Consider the following 18,523-nt stretch of genomic DNA (forward strand, 5'->3'; position numbering starts at 1 on the left):
GACTCCCATCACCCTTTGGAGCACAAGTTAGGAGTCATCAGGACTCTTTACCACAGAGCAGACAGCGTCCCCACTAGCTCAGGAGCCAGGCAGAAGGAGAAATCCCACACAAGACAGGCTCTAGAGCAATGTGGATATCCTAACTGGGCCTTCCTGAAAGCAGAGAAGAAACCCAAACAGGACTCCAGTCAGCCAACAGGTGAAAAGGAGGAACCCAGACCCAGACCAGTGGTCATTCCATATGTTGAGGGAGTATCAGAGAAACTGAGACGTTTATTTTCTAAACATAACGTCCCAGTGGCTTTTAAACCCCAAAATACATTACGGCAAAGACTGGTTCATCCCAAAGATCCAGTCCCCCGGCACAAACAGAGCAATGTTGTGTATGTTGTTCAGTGTCAGGAGGGTGATCAGTCTTACATTGGGGAAACTAAACAGCCACTGGCCAAAAGGATGGCCCAGCACAGAAGATCAACATCATCAGGCCAGGATTCTGCGGTCTACTCTCATCTCCAGGCTAGCGGTCACTCTTTCAGGGATGAAGATGTTCACATCCTGGACAGAGAGGAACAATGGTTTGAGAGAGGAGTAAAGGAGGCCATCTTTGTGAAAAGAAATCGTCCATCGTTAAACAGGGGTGGAGGCCTCCGGGTTCAACTGTCCCCCTCTTACAATGCTGTGATTGCTAGTATCACTCAGCCCTCTGTGAACAGTAAACAGCCATCAGGTGCTAATGATCCATTGTTAGGCTGATGGTCCTTCTTGAGCATGTGACCAGCTGGTTTTGGTTGTCAGCAGCAAAACTGGTTGATCCACTCTGAGAAGGTGCTATTTAAGAGACTGAGCTGAATACAGCACCTCAGACTGAGGAAGTCTCTCGGATGAGAGACGAAACGTTTCTACATTTTTTTGTTGATTTGCTTTGTTGTTTTTTTTTTTGAATGTCCAGAGGACCAGATTTAACTTTTTTAGATTTTTCTACCTGGATTATTGAGCATGCATCAGGAGATCATTTAAATAGTATTAGGAACTACATTCAATAGAAACCAGAATAATTTTAAAGTCAGAATGTGGACTTTTTCAACGTGAACATACAAAAAGTACTTGATGCCAAATCACAAACTAATATTTTTATTTCTGCTGTTTCAGTCAACATGAACATTTCAAAACAAAATTCAGCTAGCCGCAAAATTTGCAATTGGATGATGAAAAACAAACTAATAGAAAAAAAGTGCATCAGGTTTTTATACTTGTACTTTGGTTTCAAGTGATTTTTATTTAGCAAGTATTCCCCGTCCAGTTTAAGAATTTAGTTTTGGACCTTGTTTGTGTGAAGTCCTTCTGTGAAGCTGCAGAAAAGAAAAGCTTTGCAGATAGTGGTGAAGGCTGCACAGAAGATGTTGGAGTCAGTCTCCCCACCATCACAGACATCTACACCTCCAGATGCAGGAAGAGGGCCACCTGCATCATGAAGGACCTCACTCACCCAGCACACACACTTTTTGCCCCACTCCCCTCAGGAGGGAGGTTGAGGAGCATTAAGTGTAGAACCATTAGACTGAGGAACAGCTTCTACCCTGAGGCTGTTAGACTCATGAATCTCTAACCAGACTAAATTAAAATTAGAATTAAACACGGAGTTGTCATTATTGTTTTTAAAATGTTAAATAGATCCAGCTGCTGTTCCGCATCCAGAGAAATTGCAAATGGCGGATAAGTGAAAAGTTTCTGAAATCCAGTGACTCCTCCCCCTGACCAGTGACTCCTCCTCCTGACCCCTGTTTGTGCAAACCCACCCACACAGACCAGTATTTGCAGTTTGACTCCCATCACCCTTTGGAGCACAAGTTAGGAGTCATCAGGACTCTGTACCACAGAGCAGACAGCGTCCCCACTAGCTCAGGAGCCAGGCAGAAGGAGAAATCCTACACAAGACAGGCTCTAGAGCAATGTGGACATCCTAACTGGGCCTTCCTGAAAGCAGAGAAGAAACCCAAACAGGACTCCAGTCAGCCATCAGGTGAAAAGGAGGAACCCAGACCAGTGGTCATTCCATATGTTGAGGGAGTATCAGAGAAACTGAGACGTTTATTTTCTAAACATAACGTCCCAGTGGCTTTTAAACCCCAAAATACATTAAAAACTGGTTCATCCCAAAAAAACAGTCCCCCGGCACAAACAGAGTAATATTGTGTATGTTGTTCAGTGTCAGGAGGGTGATCAGTCTTACATCGGGGAAACTAAATAGCCACTTGCCAAAAGGATGGACCAGCACAGAAGATCAACATCATCAGGCCAAGATTCTGCGGTCTACACTCATCTCCAGGCCAGCGGTCACTCTTTCAGGGATGAAGATGTTCACATCCTGGACAGAGAGGAACGATGGTTTAAGAGAGGAGTAAAGGAGGCCATCTTTGTGAAAAGAAATCGTCCATCGTTAAACAGGGGTGGAGGCCTCCGTGTTTAATTGTCCCCCTCTTAATGTGCATTCACACCAGCCCTGTTTAGTCCGCTTTAATCGAAATCTAGCTCGTTTTCTTAGGAAGTCCATTTCGTTTGGGGAGGTGTGAATTTTGCCAAGATGGCCACGCTCAGAGCAGTTGCAGCTTCACAGGCTCCCGGTACCATCCCAGTTTTTATAAGTTTTGATATTGACTCTGTGCCTTACTCCGCGCGATTTATGCGTGTGAACTATAGCCGAACCGAACTGATGAGAATAGGAGCGGATTTGCCACGTAATATAGCAGAAATCAGCAACAAACTCAAAACTACGCTCAACAGAATGAAGATCTTAAAGTCATCTACCTGGAAGCTGCAGCAGAGGCGTTCCAGCGGGCAGAAGAGGAAGCGCTGCTCCCGGCTTAAGAGGAGAGGATGCCGGGCGGGGGTTATGGTGAGGCTACGAGCTAACGCTAAAGCCGTTAAACTCCCCATGCCGTCTCTCTTTCTGTCGAATGTCCACTCGTTGGACAACAAGATGGATTTACTTCGTCTGAGAGCAGGCGCCTCAGAAGAGATGAAGTGTGCAGTGCTTTGCCTCACGGAAACATGGATTACAAGCGAAACGCCGGATACAGTCTTCCAGCTGGATGACAGACTTTTTTTCGAGCGGACCGCTGCAGCGAGCTAACGGGGAAACCACGGGGAGGCGGAGTGTGCATTTACGTGAGTAAAAGTTGGTCCACGAACTGTACTGTTGTAAATAGCTCATGCTCGAAGGCTTTGGAGCAAATAACAGTGAAATGTCGGCCACATTATCTACCCCGAGAGTTCACGGTGACTTTTATCACAGTTGTTTACATTCCTCCGGACGCTAATGCTAATGAATCACTGCAGGAGCTTCATGATATCATCAGCTCGCTGCAGAACAAACACCCCGAGGCTCTGTACGTGGTAGCCGGAGACTTTAACCACGTGAATCTAAAGGACTGCCTCCCAAGCTTTAATCAGCGTGTGATAATTCCGAAACGTAGAGACCACACGCTGGACCGTGTTTACACGAACGTAAAAGATGCATACAAAGCCGAACCCCGCCCCCACCTAGGACTGTCAGACCACATCTCAATCTTCCTAGCTCCTGCTTACATGCCCCTGCTGAGACGCTCCAGACCGGTACAAAAGAAAGTTAAATGCTGGATCCAGGACAGTGGCCCCATACTGAGAGATTGTTTTGATCGAACAGACTGGCAGGTTTTCAGAGAAGCTGCTGAAAATGGAGGTTCGCTTGATCTTGACCAATACACATCCTCAGTTCTGGGTTACATTAGTACATGTACTGACACTGTCTCCACTATCAGAAATGTTAAAAGCTACCCAAACATAAAACCTTGGCTGAATGCAGAGGTGCGTACCCTGCTGGAAGCCAGGAACACTGCCTTCAGGTCTGGAAACTCAGAGGAGCTGAGTAGGACAAGAAAAGAGCTGGTTGCTGGTATTAAGAGGGCCAAGGCCACATATGCACAGAGGATCAAGGGTCAATTCATCTCACAAGACCCTCGGAGCATGTGGAGGGGCATTAAGTGCATAACAGATTATAAAGGAAGGAGTGAACAATGCCCCAAAGACCCATCTCTGCCTGATGCCCTCAACAAGTTCTATGCACACTTTGAAGACCCGAACAGACCACCCAGCACCAGACTCACCTCACCACCGGATGACAATCATCTCAGCGTGACCTCAGCAGAAGTAAGGAGTACCTTCAGGAGGATTAATCGGAACAAGGCAACTGGCCCAGACAACATCCCCGGAAAAGTGTTGAAGGAATGTGCTGATCAGCTCTGTGAGGTGCTGGCAGACATCTTTAACACCTCAATTACCCTGGAGACAGTTCCCACCTGCCTGAAGACTGCCACCATCATCCCAGTCCCAAAAAGCTCTACAGTGACTGGTCCTCCACCATAACCCTCAGCACTGGCTCTCCTCAGGGATGTGTGTTGAGCCCCCTCCCGTTTACTCTGCTCACGTATGATTGTGCAGCTACCCATCCAGGCTGTCACATTGTAAAGTTTGCAGATGATACAGCGGTGGTGGGATGCATCACAAACAATTATGAGTCCAGCTACAGGCAAGAGGTGGAACACCTGGAGAGCTGGTGCAAAGAGAATAACCTTCACATCAATGTGAAGAAGACAAAGGAGATGATTGTGGAATTCAGAAGGAACAAAAACATCTACACCCCCCTGAACGTAAGAGGATCTGCGGTGGAAGTGGTCTCCAGCTACAAGTACTTGGGTGTACACATGAATGACAACCTCAGCTGGAGCAACAACACCACCAGCCTGATCAAGAAAGCTCATCAGAGACTCTAATTCCTCAGACGTTTGAGGCGGGCTGGTCTGGGAAGCTCAGTCCTCACCTCCTTCTACAGGTGTGCAGTGGAGAGCATCCTGTGCTCCAGCATCAACGTGTGGCATGGAGGCTGCACAGCTGCAGAAAGAAAAGCTTTGCAGAGAGTGGTGAAGGCTGCACAGAAGATGTTGGAATCAGCCTCCCCACCATCACAGACATCTACACCTCCAGATGCAGGAAGAGGGCCACCTGCATCATGAAGGACCACACTCACCCAGCACACACACTTTTTGCCCCACTCCCCTCAGGAAGGAGGTTAAGGAGCATTAAGTGTAGAACCACTAGACTGAGGAACAGCTTCTACCCTGAGGCTGTTAGACTCATGAATCTCTAACTAGAATAATCACTGTGAAAAACCATATCATAATGCTGCTGATCTGTTTCATGTTGCTGCTGATCTGCTTCAATGTTGATGTGTTCATGCATGCACATCCGCTCACAGACTCATGTTCATGTTTGTGCTGATGTTCAATGTTTTATGTTATGAGTGCTTAGTGTATATTTAGTTGATGTTTTTCTTAGTTCATATCTTAGATGTTGTTACTGTTTTTCTTAGACATTTTATTGTTGGATGTAACTGGGACCCCATGTACATAATTTCGCTCCACCACATGTACCACATGAGGTGCGAATGACAATAAAGAAACTCTGACTCTGACTCTGACTCTGAATGCATCATCGAACTCTGGCCCAGGCTAAAACCTAGGTCTCAGTCCGGTAGAAGAGAACTCCAGCGCGGTTCGAGTACAGTGTGAATCTAATCAGACCGGGCCCCGCTCCACAAGAAAGAAGTGGAGTACAGCGCAGGGCAAACAAACACGCATTTCTCTTAGCTCATATGGAGCCGTCAGCTGTCTTGTGTGAAAAACAATATTTTCCATGGTCTTCTGTCTCATCTTCTGCTCATGCCGAGTCCATTGTTGAACAATTACAAAATATAATTCCTAAAACTGCTAAAACTTGATGCCACTCCATTTTTGTTTTTATTTCCAGAAGAAGAAGATGAAGATTTTTTTTTGATTTTTAACAAAAACGTTTATTTACAATTATCAAACAAACACAATGTTAAATACAAAAATCACATCAGGGTTAAAAGTCACTTAAATAAGGTGCTCGTTGTACTGCAGTTCTTCATTAGCAGGTATATTGCACAACACCCCACCGAAGCTCCACGTCTTCAAAAAGCCTTTCACATCCCCAGTGGCACTGTGGAAGCAGAACTCCAGCCTCAGCCTGGTCTTGACGTTGCACTTCCACAGAGTCACCGCATCGAGCTGAGGTCCGGCCTGCAGCCTGTCCCTTCGAGACAAATAAATAGCCATTTTGGCTTCAGAGATTAAAAAGTTTAAAAGCTGACCTTTTGATTTGCTGGCTCTGCTAAAATATAAACCATAAATGAAAACTGAATCAGTAAAAACTACACCAAAAAGGCTAAAAACACTCATCAATAAACTAAAAAATGGTGTCAGTCTCTTACAATCAATAAAAACATGAAAAACACTCTCGGACAGACCACAGAAAGGACACTCATTTAAAACCCCTGGACTAATGCTGGATAAAAACAAGTTAGTAGCGATGGCACCGTGTAGGATCCTCCACTGGAGATCACCAGTCCGCTTTTTTATAGGTGGTTTGTAGAGGGTCCTCCACCGGGGGGTTTGTCCTCTCAGCTTGTCGGCCCACACGCTGATGGCTCTGTTCTGCAGGGTTCTTTTGTTCATAATCTTACGCAGTTTTTATACAGAGTCTTTGGGCCGGTACTGCGTAAACTCAGCTGTGGCTTTGCGCTTGATAAGAGAGGATCACTGTCTTTTTCAAAGCCAGGATCCAGGAACAGATCAGGGAATGGATCTGTTGACTCTGGTGGACTTTTCCCTGTAAAAAAAAACGGTTGGAGGAGACGCCTCTCTGTAGCCGACAGCTTTCTTTTCACCAAGTCCAGGAAGCGCTGTACAAGTCTGGCTGACCGGACCCCCAGCCTAGAAACCACGGCTTGGGTGTTGGAAAGGTCTGGTCCAGCTGCCTCTACCAGTTGTTTCAGTGATGTTGTCTTGGATCCACACAACACCTCCGTCAGTCCCGGTACTGCACTGCAAGACATATCTAGCCTCGACCCACAGACTAAAGGCTCTTCTAAAAGCCAATGCAGAGAATTACACGTCCGTGAACGATTTAGTTTAAACAGGGCACATGATTTAAAAACACCCTGATAAAACTGTGGCAACCCTTTTAACTTTAAAAGGCTAAAATCAGTTAAAAACAGAGCAGCATCCAGCCCCAGGTTATTCACATGCCTGAGAATGCAGCTGGCTACGTCCCTCCATACAAGGTCAGGAGGTCCTGACAAAAACTTCTGGAGGAACTGTAAACGGAAAGTGGCTGTTCTGCTGGCCAGGTGGACAAGGCCCTGGCCCCCCTCCTCTCTCTCTCTCGGTAAAAACAAGACAGACTGTGGCACCCAGTGTTTGTCGTCCCAGATAAAATTAATCATTTGTGACTGTATTTTCACTAGCAGACCTGGAGGCGGGTCTAAAACTGTCAGCTTGTGCCACAGCTGTGATGCAACACGATTGTTTAAAACCAACACTCTGCCTCTAGAAACTCTGACTCTGACTCTGTATGACATTTTAGAGTGTAGCCATTTCCACTTTGCTAACTTGTTTTTGACTTTTGCTTCTACATCATCCCAGTTCTTTTGTACCACATTTTTGTTGCCTAAATTAACCCCAAGATATTTAAAACCATCTTTCCTCCAGCCAAGACCTTGAGGGAGAACTGGGAGCCCAGCAGGCCATTCCCCTACAGCGAGGGCTTGGCTCTTTTCCCTGTTCACTCTTGCATCAGACAAGGTAGAACATTTTCTAGTGACCTTGGTTAACGTGTTGACGTCGTGTTGGTCTCTTATAAAATCAACAATATCATCAGCGTAGGCAGATAAAACTATGTTGGTATTAAAACCAGGTAAAACCAGACCGTGAACACTCTAGTGTATTTTCTGAAGGAGGGGTTCCAGGGAGAGTGCATAGAGCATCCCAGAAAGCGCACAGCCCTGTCGAACGCCTCTACTCACCCTAAAAGGAGCACACAGACTACCATTGATCTGAAGCACACTCTCAATGCTGATGTACAGTACCTGGATCTTGGCAATAAGACCAGCACCGAACCCAAAGCTCTCCATGATTTTCCAAAGGAAGGCGTGTTCGACGCGGTCAAAAGCCTTTTCTTGATCTAGTGAAATCAAGGCTGTTTTTAAACCCAGTGGACCGGAGACTTCCAGAACATCTCAAATTAGGTAGATGTTATCTACCATGGACCTGCTGGGGACGCAGAAGGTGTGGTCCCGGTGGATGACCTGCTCCATAGCTCCCCTCAGCCTAGTTGCCAGAGCCTTGGAGAGGATTTTATAATCGGTGCAGAGGAGAGACACAGGGCGCCAGTTCCTAATGTCCTGCAGGTTCCCATTTTTTGGCAGGAGGGTCAGGACTGCTCTGCGGCAAGACAGCGGGAGTGAACCAGTGAGCAGACTTTCATTGAAGACATCCAGCAGGTCCCCTGCCAAGTTGTCCCAGTAGGCTTTAAAAAAAACTACCGTGACCCTGTCGATGCCAGGAGCCTTCTGACCCTGCTTGCTCTGGAGGGCTGCGTGGAGCTCCTGAAGACCCAGAGGGCGCTCCAGGGAGGTGTTGGTCTCCTCAGAAACCTGGGGTAGCCCACTGCAGAAATCCAGATGCAGCTCCTCATTCTCTCGATACTCGCTCTTGAATAGAGCAGAGTAAAAGTCCACAGCTCTCCTCCTGATCTGACCTGGTTCACTCAGCTGCTGCCCTGTGTCTGACCACAGAGAGTGGATCATCTTCCTCTGCCCGTGTTTCCTCTCCAAGCTGAAGAAGAAGCTAGAAGGAGCATCCATCTCTGTGATGTTTTGGATCCGGAACCTGACCAACACGCCTTGGACTTTAGTTTCCAGCAGGTTTGCTAAGACTAGCTTCTTGGATTTGAGAGCTTCAATGTGCTTTCGATTTCCTGTGGATTCACTCAGTTGTTCTAAATCCACTATATTAATCTCCAGATCTCTGATAGATCTGGTAATGTCACGAGTAACATTGAGAGTGTACTGTTGACACAGCTGTTTTATTTGAACTTTCCTGTAGTCCCACCATTTCTTCAGACTGGTAAAATCACTCTTCCTCTGTCTAAAACCAGTCCAAAAATAACTTGAGTCTCTTTAAAACTTTGGTCGTAAGTTAAAAACGAATTAAAATGCCAGTAAGCACTTCTTGGTAAAATGTTTCTGATAAAACCTAAAAGCAACGAGTGATCTGTAAAAGCCACAGGTAAAATCTGGCATGTTCTAAACACATTAAAATGGTGCTTAAAACAATAAAAACGGTCGAGACGAGCTAAAGAGATACGGTTTTCTTTAAGGTGGGACCACGTGTACTGTCTGGAGCCTGTGTGCATCCTCCTCCATACATCCACCAGGCCATGAGACGAGACCAGCTGCCGCAGAGCGTGCTGGGCTGCTGGATGAGGCTCTGCATGATTGCGGTCTAAAAACTCGTTTTCAGTACAATTAAAATCCCCTCCTATAAAAACAAACTTCAGACCCACGATCTCCCAACCTTTCACCAATTTTTTCTAAAAATTGTTGTTTCTCTGCATTGGCAGTGGGAGCATAAATATTAATAAAAATTACGTTAAAATGTTCAAACCCAGCTTTGACTAAGAGACACCTTCCCTGAACAATGTGTTGCACCTCTATTAGGTTGGGAGTGAAAGCTTTAGAAAAGAGGACTCCCACTCCTGCACTCTGGGAGGTGCTGTGGCTAAAAATGGCCTCCCCTTCCCACTCTCTGCGCCACTCTGTCTCATTGGATAAATCACTATGTCTCTTGTAAAAGCAGAAGGTCGATTTTTTTTTTTTTATAGTTAATGGTTTGGTAAACCAGTGCACGCTTCACAGCCTCTCTAGCTCCGTTGATGTTTAAAGATGCTATTTTAAAAGAATCCATGTTGAGTGAGAGGTTTAAAAGCAGGTACAAAAAGACTATAAGGAATATTAAAATTCTGCTTTTCATCATTTGTTCAGAATTGTTTTCTGACTTTGCTCATTATTTTCTTTAGTCTGAATGTTTCTTGTTCAGTGAACCCAGATTCTGTTTTGTGCCTTATGTAATGTCTCTGAGTCATAAAACGTTCTCAGGTTTGGAAAGTATCTTTCAATTTTAACTTCTCTCAGCCCTTTTGTTTGCTTGAGGAAAGACAGGAAGGTCTCCACAGGATAACGGGGTTCAGTGCAGTCAGCCTGTGACACAGAAGCTTCACTGAAGTCAGAGCACCAGCTCTCACTGTCCCTGCTCTCCACTCCCTCCATCTCTGCACACATTTTGTTGGCCCGTGTAGCAACTTCAACATTTTTTCTTTTCCCTCGTTTCTTCACCTGGGTTGCGGCCCCCAGCTCCATCTCCTCTAAAACTGCCCCTGCTTCTCCCTCCGCACCAGCTCCTGACCCCTCACTTTTCTTTTCTGCACCTTTTATTTCCCCATCCACCTCCACCTCTCCTTTCCCTTCCCAATCACCACACACCAACTCCTCATCACCCTCCTGCACTCCTCGCTCTCCGTTTCTCTCCCCCACCTCCCCCCGATTCTCCTCCTCACCATCCACAACACCACCATTCTCCCCACCACCACACACCTCCGTGCTGTCACCTTTATCCCCACACACACTTGTTGCTTCCCTACCCACAGCTGGCAACTCAACACCAATACAATCCCTGTCAGCGAGGGTCGTGGACCCCCCCCCCCCCCCCCCCCGCAGCAGCGGCGGGAGGGGGGTCTGGCCCTGTTTGGGAAACGAAAACGGCTCCTCAGACTGAGGAAGTCCTCAGGATGAGAGACGAAATGTTTCTACATTTTTATTATTTTTTTGCTTTGTTTTGTTTTTTGAATGTCCAGAGGACCAGACATAACTTTTTGAAAATTTTCTACCTGGATTATTGAGCATGCATCAGGATAACTGAACAAACTTAGTAGAGTTTACAATATTGTACAAATTAGCTTTTCACAAATAAATCATAAAAATAAAGATAAACTCACAGAATCCTGAGGTTCTTGAGGCCAGAGAAGTCCACTTTAGTGATTCGAGTGATGTTATTTTTGTTCAAGTCTCTACAAAGAAAGAACAACAAAGATTACACATCAAGGATGAAGCTGGTAGAATATCAGAACTCTACAGTGACTGGTCTGAATGACTATCGGCCAGTGGCCCTCACCCCGATAGTCGCTAAATGCTTCAAAAAACTGGTCATGACTCACATCAAAACAACCATCAACATCAATGAGGACCCTCATCAGTACGCATACCGTGAGAACTGATCAACAGAGGATGCAATCTCTTTTGTGGTCCACACTGCGCTCAACGACCTGGAGCAGAAATACTGCTACGTCCGTATGCTCTTTGTGGACTTCATGTCTGTCTTCAACACCATGATCCCCAAAACCCTGATGGACAAACTATTCACACTAAGACTAAACCCCTCTATTTTCAACTGGGTACTGGACTTCTTAACAAACAGACCAATTAGGGAGTATCCACAACTTCTCCACCATAACCCTCAGCACTGGCTCTCCTCAAGTATGTGTGCCGAGTTCCCTCCTGTTTACTCTGCTCACGTATGATTGTGCAGCTACCCATCCAGGCTGTCACATTGTAAAGTTTGCAGATGATACAGTGGTGGTGGGATGCATCACAAACAATGATGAGTCCAGCTACATGCAGGAGGTGGAACACCTGGAGAGCTGGTGCAGAGAGAATAACCTTCACATCAATGTGAAGAAGACAAAGGAGATGATTGTGGACTTCAGAAGGAACAAACACATCTACACCACCCTGAACATAAGAGGATCTGTGGTGGAAGTGGTCTCCAGCTACAAGAACTTGGGTGTGCACCTGAACTACAACCTCAGCTGGAGCAACAACACCACCAGCCTGATGAAGAAAGCTCATCAGAGACTCTACTTCCTCAGGCGGCTGAGACGAGCTGGACTGAGAAGCTCAGTCCTCACCTCCTTCTACAGGTGTGCAGTGGAGAGCATCCTGTGCTCCAGCATCAACGTGTGGCATGGAGGCTGCACAGCTGCAGAAAGAAAAGTTTTGCAGAGAGTGGTGAAGGCTGCACAGAAGATGTTGGAGTCAGTCTCCCCACCATCACAGACATCTACACCTCCAGATGCAGGAAGAGGGCCACCTGCATCATGAAGGACCCCACTCACCCAGCACACACTTTTTGCCCCACTCCCCTCAGGAAGGAGGTTAAGGAGCATTAAGTGTAGAACCACTAGACTGAGGAACAGCTTCTACCCTGAGGCTGTTAGACTCATGAATCTATAACTAGAATAATCACGGTGAAAAATCACATCATGTTGCTGCTGATCTGTTTCATGTTGCTGCTGATCTGTTTCATGTGCTGATCTGTTTCATGTTGCTGCTGATCTGTTTCAATGTTGCTGCTGATCTGTTTCATGTTGCAGCTGATCTGTTTCATGTTGATGTGTTCATTCGTGCTCATCTGTTCACACAGACTCATGTTCGTGCTGCTGTTGGACATAATAGTTTTGTGTTTTTAGTGTTTAGTGTATAATTAGTTGATGTTTTTCTTATTTCATATCTTATGGTAATGGTATCTTAGATATATATATATCTTGGATGTTATTTTTATTTTACATTTTATTGTTGGGTGTAACTGGGACTCTGGGTATATAATTTTGATCCATCACATGTACCACATGAGATGTGAATGACCAATAAAGAACCTTGAATCCTTGAATCTAGGCTGGTCATCAGTGTTGGTGATCACACCAAACATCAGACCTTTAAACAGGATGAGTTTAGTTGTGTTCATAAATGTTCTTCTGCAGTTCTCCATCTTCTCACAAGTCCAACCTGTAAATGTGGTTGTCCGACAGAGCGTGATGATGCCTCTGAGGCCAAAAACATGGATACAAACACAAACAAACGGACATCTTCCATGGGCATCATGAACATCACTATTACTGGACTGAATGTGAAAAAAGATTTTCAGAATACAAACAGAAATGTGAGAAAAATTTTCCATTCATCACAGTTTTACAGCTCATCGAGTTTCCTGGCTCGATCCTGTACACACCATGCAGTATGACCCAACACCATGTGTGTGTGTGTGTGTGTGTGTGTGGGGGGGGGGGGGGGGGGGTAGACTGGTTCCTTTTAAATGAGTAAGCTGTTTTATTCAATTCAACCTTTATTTCTACAGGTTAGTCTCATTAAGCCTCGAGGACTCATTTAAAGAGAGACCTATTTTTAAGAAAGAACACAGATGAGCTACAGACATCAGTGGACAATCATTAAAAAAACCTGGCTTCAGGTTCCAGCTTGCTTGGGAGAAGTCACTTGAAAAAATTGCTCTGGTCTACTCAAGAATTTAACAACTTTAAACACTTTACACCATTTGCACTTACTATAAACAGTTGTTTTACTGTTCTTTAATGTTTGTTAGTATCGCATGCTGGTCGTTTGTTGGCTTTACACTTTATTTTAGGTGTTTTCTTTGCACTACGTGATCTGATGGTGCTGTGCTAACTACTAACTCACACAAGGCCCAAGATCATCAATCAGGCGAGTGATCCTTGTTCTAAAACGTTGTCATTTTAAACAGTTTTTTGTTTCTTCACTTTGTTATAGTGCTTCAATTCAATTCAGTTAAGTTCAGTTCAGTTCAGTTTATTTATAAAGCGCCAAATCACAACAAATTTGTCTCAGGGCACTTTACAGGAACATTCACATACATAGAAAAGACGATTAGTAAAGTTCTCTATCTAAGGAATCCAGCAGACAAGTTGAATCTTGACTTCGTTGCAGTCTCCCATCCTGAGCAAGCACAGTGGCAACAGTGGAAAGAAAAACTCCCTTTTAACAGGAAGAAACCTCCAGCAGAACCAGGATCAGGACAAGAGACCATCTGCTTTGACCGGCTGGTTGAGAGGACAGGAAGGAGAGACAGACGAACACAGAATGGTAGGTCCAGGTGTACCTGAAAGACAAAAGCATGTTAAGGATATCCTGATGCATGCTCAATAATCCAGGTAGAAAAATCTAAAAAAGTTAAATCTGGTCCTCTGGACATTCAAAAAAAAACAAAACAAAGCAAATCAACAAAAAAATGTAGAAACGTTTCGTCTCTCATCCGAGAGACTTCCTCAGTCTGAGGAGCTGTATTCAGCTCAGTCTCTTAAATAGCACCTTCTCAGAGTGGATCAACCAGTTTGCTGCTGACAACCAGAACCAGCTGATCACATGCTCAAGAAGGACCATCAGCCTAACAATGGATTAGCACCTGATGGCTGATTACTGTTCTCAGAGGGCTGAGTGATACTAGCAATCACAGCATTGTAAGAGGGGGACAGTTGAACCTGGAGGCTCCACCCCTGTTTAATGATGGACGATTTCTTTTCACAAAGATGGCCTCCTTTACTCCTCTCTCAAACCATTGTTCCTCTCTGTCCAGGATGTGAACATCTTCATCCCTGAAAGAGTGACCGCTGGCCTGGAGATAAGTGTAGACCACAGAGTCCTGGCCTGATGATGTTGATCTTCTGTGCTGGTCCATCCTTTTGGCCAGTGGCTGTTTTGTTTCCCCGATGTAAGACTGATCACCCTCCTGACACTGAACAGCATACACAACATTACTCTGTTTGTGCCGGGGGACTGGATCTTTGGGATGAACCAGTCTTTGCCGTAATGTATTTTGGGGTTTAAAAGCCACTGGGACGTTATGTTTAGAAAATAAACGTCTCAGTTTCTCTGATACTCCCTCAACATATGCTCATCAACACCATCACTATTCCAATAACAGCACATTCAGTGTAGGACAACACTCCAGTAGACAATTACATGCCAGGGAGACAGAAAAGTGGGTGAAAAATTTATCTGACAGACAGCTCACCCAGCCAGAGACAGAGATTCTTGCCAGGGGACTGAACTTTGCGGTTGCACCAAGTAGAATTCCTCTAGTGGAGATGATCACAGCCACAGAATCAGCCATCCGCAACAACAAAATTAAAGAGGCTGAAGCAGAACAGCTCAGAATCAAAGTTTCAGCCTGCCTCAGCAATGCCAAACCACCACCTTCCAACATCAGTAGAGAGGAGAGGGATGCACTCACCACTCTCAGCAAGGACAAAAACATCATCATTCTCCCAGCAGACAAAGGAAGGTGCACAGTGATTTTGAACCAGAAAGACTATCATGAGAAAGTTATGACACTCCTTAGTGACTTAACCACTTATGAACCTCTGAAAAGAGATCCAGGAAGTGGTTACAAGAAAAAGTTAATAGATTGCCTGAAAATTTTGGAGCAGGACAAGGCTATTGACCGTTTTCTGTACCACAGACTGTACCCAGGGGAGGCCACACCTAGTCTGTATGGTTTACCTAAAATCCACAAACAAGGTGTACCTTTAAGACCAATTGTTAGCATGATTAACTCTGTCACTTACAATGTTTCCAAATATCTGGCGTCTGTACTCATCCCTTTAGTTGGCAGCTCAGAACACCACATACAGAACACCATGGACTTTGTGGATAAGGTGAGGGATGTCATCATGGAGACTGATGAAACAATGGTCTCTTTTGATGTCACATCACTCTTTACGTGCATTCCTGTTGATGATGCAGTAGAGGTGGTCAGTTTAAGATTAAAATCAGACACCACTCTGAGCAGCAGGACCACACTTTCTACAGAACAACTGTGTCAACTCTTGAAACTGTGCCTGCAGTCAACCTACTTCACATATGGGGAGCAATATTATAGGCAGAAACATGGGTGTGCTATGGGGTCTCCAGTTTCTCCTATTGTTGCCAACCTGTACATGGAGGAGGTAGAAAAGAGAGCCTTGACGTCCTTTTCAGGGACACCACCAAGTCATTGGTTCAGGTATGTTGACGACACCTGGGTTAAAATCAAATCTCAGGAAGTCCAACATTTTACTGACCACATCAACTCTGTGGATAAATACATCAAGTTCACACGAGAAGATGTAAAAAATGGCAAGTTGGCTTTCTTGGACTGTGAGGTCTCAGTCTCTGATAGAGGACATTTGCAAACTGAGGTGTACCGCAAACCCACACACACAGACCAGTATTTGCAGTTTGACTCCCATCACCCTTTGGAGCACAAGTTAGGAGTCATCAGGACTCTGTATCACAGAGCAGACAGTGTCCCCACTAGCTCAAGAGCCAGGCAGAAGGAGAAATCCCACACAAGACAGGCTCTAGAGCGGGGTGCCCAAACTTTTTTGAACCAAGAGCTACTTTTGAAGTCGGCAATTTGCCGAGAGCTACTCGTCCAGTCTCATTATCAACAAACATAATTTTTCATCAATCCCTACTCCTCACTTATTTAAAGTAAATAAAACAGAACGTGATGTGTCTATAGGAGACAACTTTTTATGCAAGCTGTATAAAATAAATGTGTCTCTACCTTAGTGGGACTTCTGACACTGAGAGGAGGAGGCCAGGGTCTCATAAGCTGGGCAGTATGAGGTGGTTGCGAGGCGCAGGCAGGTCTCCAGATGATCATCATTCATTGTGGATCTGTTTTTGGACTTGATGATTTTCATGTGTGAAAAAGCAGACTCACACAGGTAGGTAGATCCAAAAAGTGCTGTTAAGTTCAAAGCACATCTTCGGATGTTAGGATACTTTTCTTCTGACAGCAGACTCCAGAACTCTCCATCCACGCCAGGTGATGCTCTGGATTTGATCCCAATGTCATTTTGCAGACTCAACACCTCATTTTCAACACCAGAGCTGTCCAGCTGAAACACGGACACCAATTTGGACACAATGTCATCCACATCAACATTTCCAAAAGGATAACACATGTAGCTGGTAACAGGCTCAATGGAGGAAAAGTCAGTAAATCGTCTCTCAAATTCTGCTGAGATGCTCTGAACCTGCTTAGAATAGTGTGCACTGTCCAGTTGTGGGACCTCTTTCCCTTGGCGCTGTAGCTCTGCCTCCATGTGTGGGAAGTTTCGCAGGTCCCTGCGTTGCAGCCGACTTGTGAGCAGTTGCAGCCTGCTTTTGAAGGTGCTCACAGAACTGATCATATGGATTATGTTTTTGTCCTTTCCCTGAAGCTCCAAATTCAGTTAATTGAGCAGGCTGGTGAGATCTGTGAGGAAGGCTAAATCCAAAAGCCACTGGGTGTCCTCTAGTTTTGAATGTTCACCATGATCTGACAGCTTCAGAAAATCCCTGATCTCAGGCAACAGCTCACTGAATCTGTCCAGAAATTTACCTCTGCTTAGCCACCTGACGTCCATGTGCAGCAGCAGGTCTGTGTGGTCTGCTCCTGCCTCCTCCAAGTGAGCCCGGAACAACCTCCTCTGCAGACTCCTGGCCCTTATAGAGCACACAGTTTTCATGGCAACATCCATCATTTCCTTCATGTTTAAAATCTTCCCACACAGGGCCTGTTGGTGGATGATGCAGTGATAGTGCAAAATGTCTGGGAAAGCATCATTCTGCTTGCAGAGTGCAACAAATCCACTGGTGTGACCAGTCATTGCTGGAGCGCCATCAGTTGTTATAGAAATTAGTTTAAAGAGGGGCAAGTTGCTTTTATTAACAAACTCCATAAACGCATTAAAAATATCTTCTCCTCTTGTGTGTCCCTTCAAAGGCAAGATGGTGAGCAGCTCCTCTTTTGCACTCATGTCTGCAAAGGCCATTCTGATAAAAACACACAGCTGGGCTACATCCACCATGTCTGTCGACTCATCAAACTGAAGAGAGAAACACTCGCATTGTTCCACGTCCTTTTTTAGCTGCTCCTCCACATCCACAGACATTCCCTCACATCGCCGTGTCACTGTTTGTCTGGACAACTGCACGTCTTTAATAGCAGCTACGATCTCACTTTTATTTTTAAAATCATGAAAAAGCGCATCTGCAGCCTCAATAAACGCTTCTTTCATAACTTGTCCATCGCTGAAAGACTTCTTATGTTGAGCCAGGATGCGGCTAACACGGTAGGAAGCTATCGTAGCAGCTTTACCTTGTGTGCTGGGGCGAGTGAAGACTGATTGCTGGGCTGCAAGCTTGTTTTTTAGCTCCCGCACTTTCTGAGTCCGTAAAGAACTTTTAAGAGGGAAATCTGTCTCAAACCGTTTGTGCATCGTCTTGAAATGCCGCTCCAAGTTACACTTTTTGGGTAAGGCAACGCTCGAATTACAGATGAGGCAAATGGACTTCGAATTAGAATAAACAAAAAAATACTCCTCCTCCCACTCTGTGTGAAAATAATAAGTTTTCGTTTGCTTGTTCGCTAGTTTTCCATCCATGTTTTCTGCGCACCGACATTACTCCACTACTGAGCCTAAAGTCTCGTGAGAGAGCTGTGTCACCGCACACAAAACTCGTGAGACTATGTCTGTGAGAATACAAGTCAAGGCTTCGCTTCGCGGGCGACAGGTCGCCCGCGAGCGACTGGTTGGGCACACCTGCTCTAGAGCAATGTGGATATCCTAACTGAGCCTTCCTGAAAGCAGAGAAGAAACCCAAACAGGACTCCAGTCAGCCATCAGGTGAAAAGGAGGAACCCAGACCCAGACCAGTGGTCATTCCGTATGT

The 18,523-nt window shown here is 45.3% G+C and overlaps 1 protein-coding gene across 1 annotated transcript in view; it reads right to left on the reverse strand.

The window, feature by feature from the left end:
* Positions 1–18,523, reverse strand: part of slit3 (slit homolog 3 (Drosophila)) — a gene marked incomplete in the record, with an annotated part of 622,921 nt that overhangs the window by 544,396 nt on the left and 60,002 nt on the right. Inside the window, 1 exon segment of the mRNA XM_037675457.1 lies at positions 10,948–11,019. Within this exon segment, the coding sequence (XP_037531385.1) occupies positions 10,948–11,019 (72 nt within the window).

The sequence above is a fragment of the Nematolebias whitei genome, chromosome 4, assembly GCF_014905685.2.
Source record: "Nematolebias whitei isolate Nwh7 chromosome 4, NemWhi1, whole genome shotgun sequence".
NCBI lineage: Eukaryota > Metazoa > Chordata > Actinopteri > Cyprinodontiformes > Rivulidae > Nematolebias > Nematolebias whitei.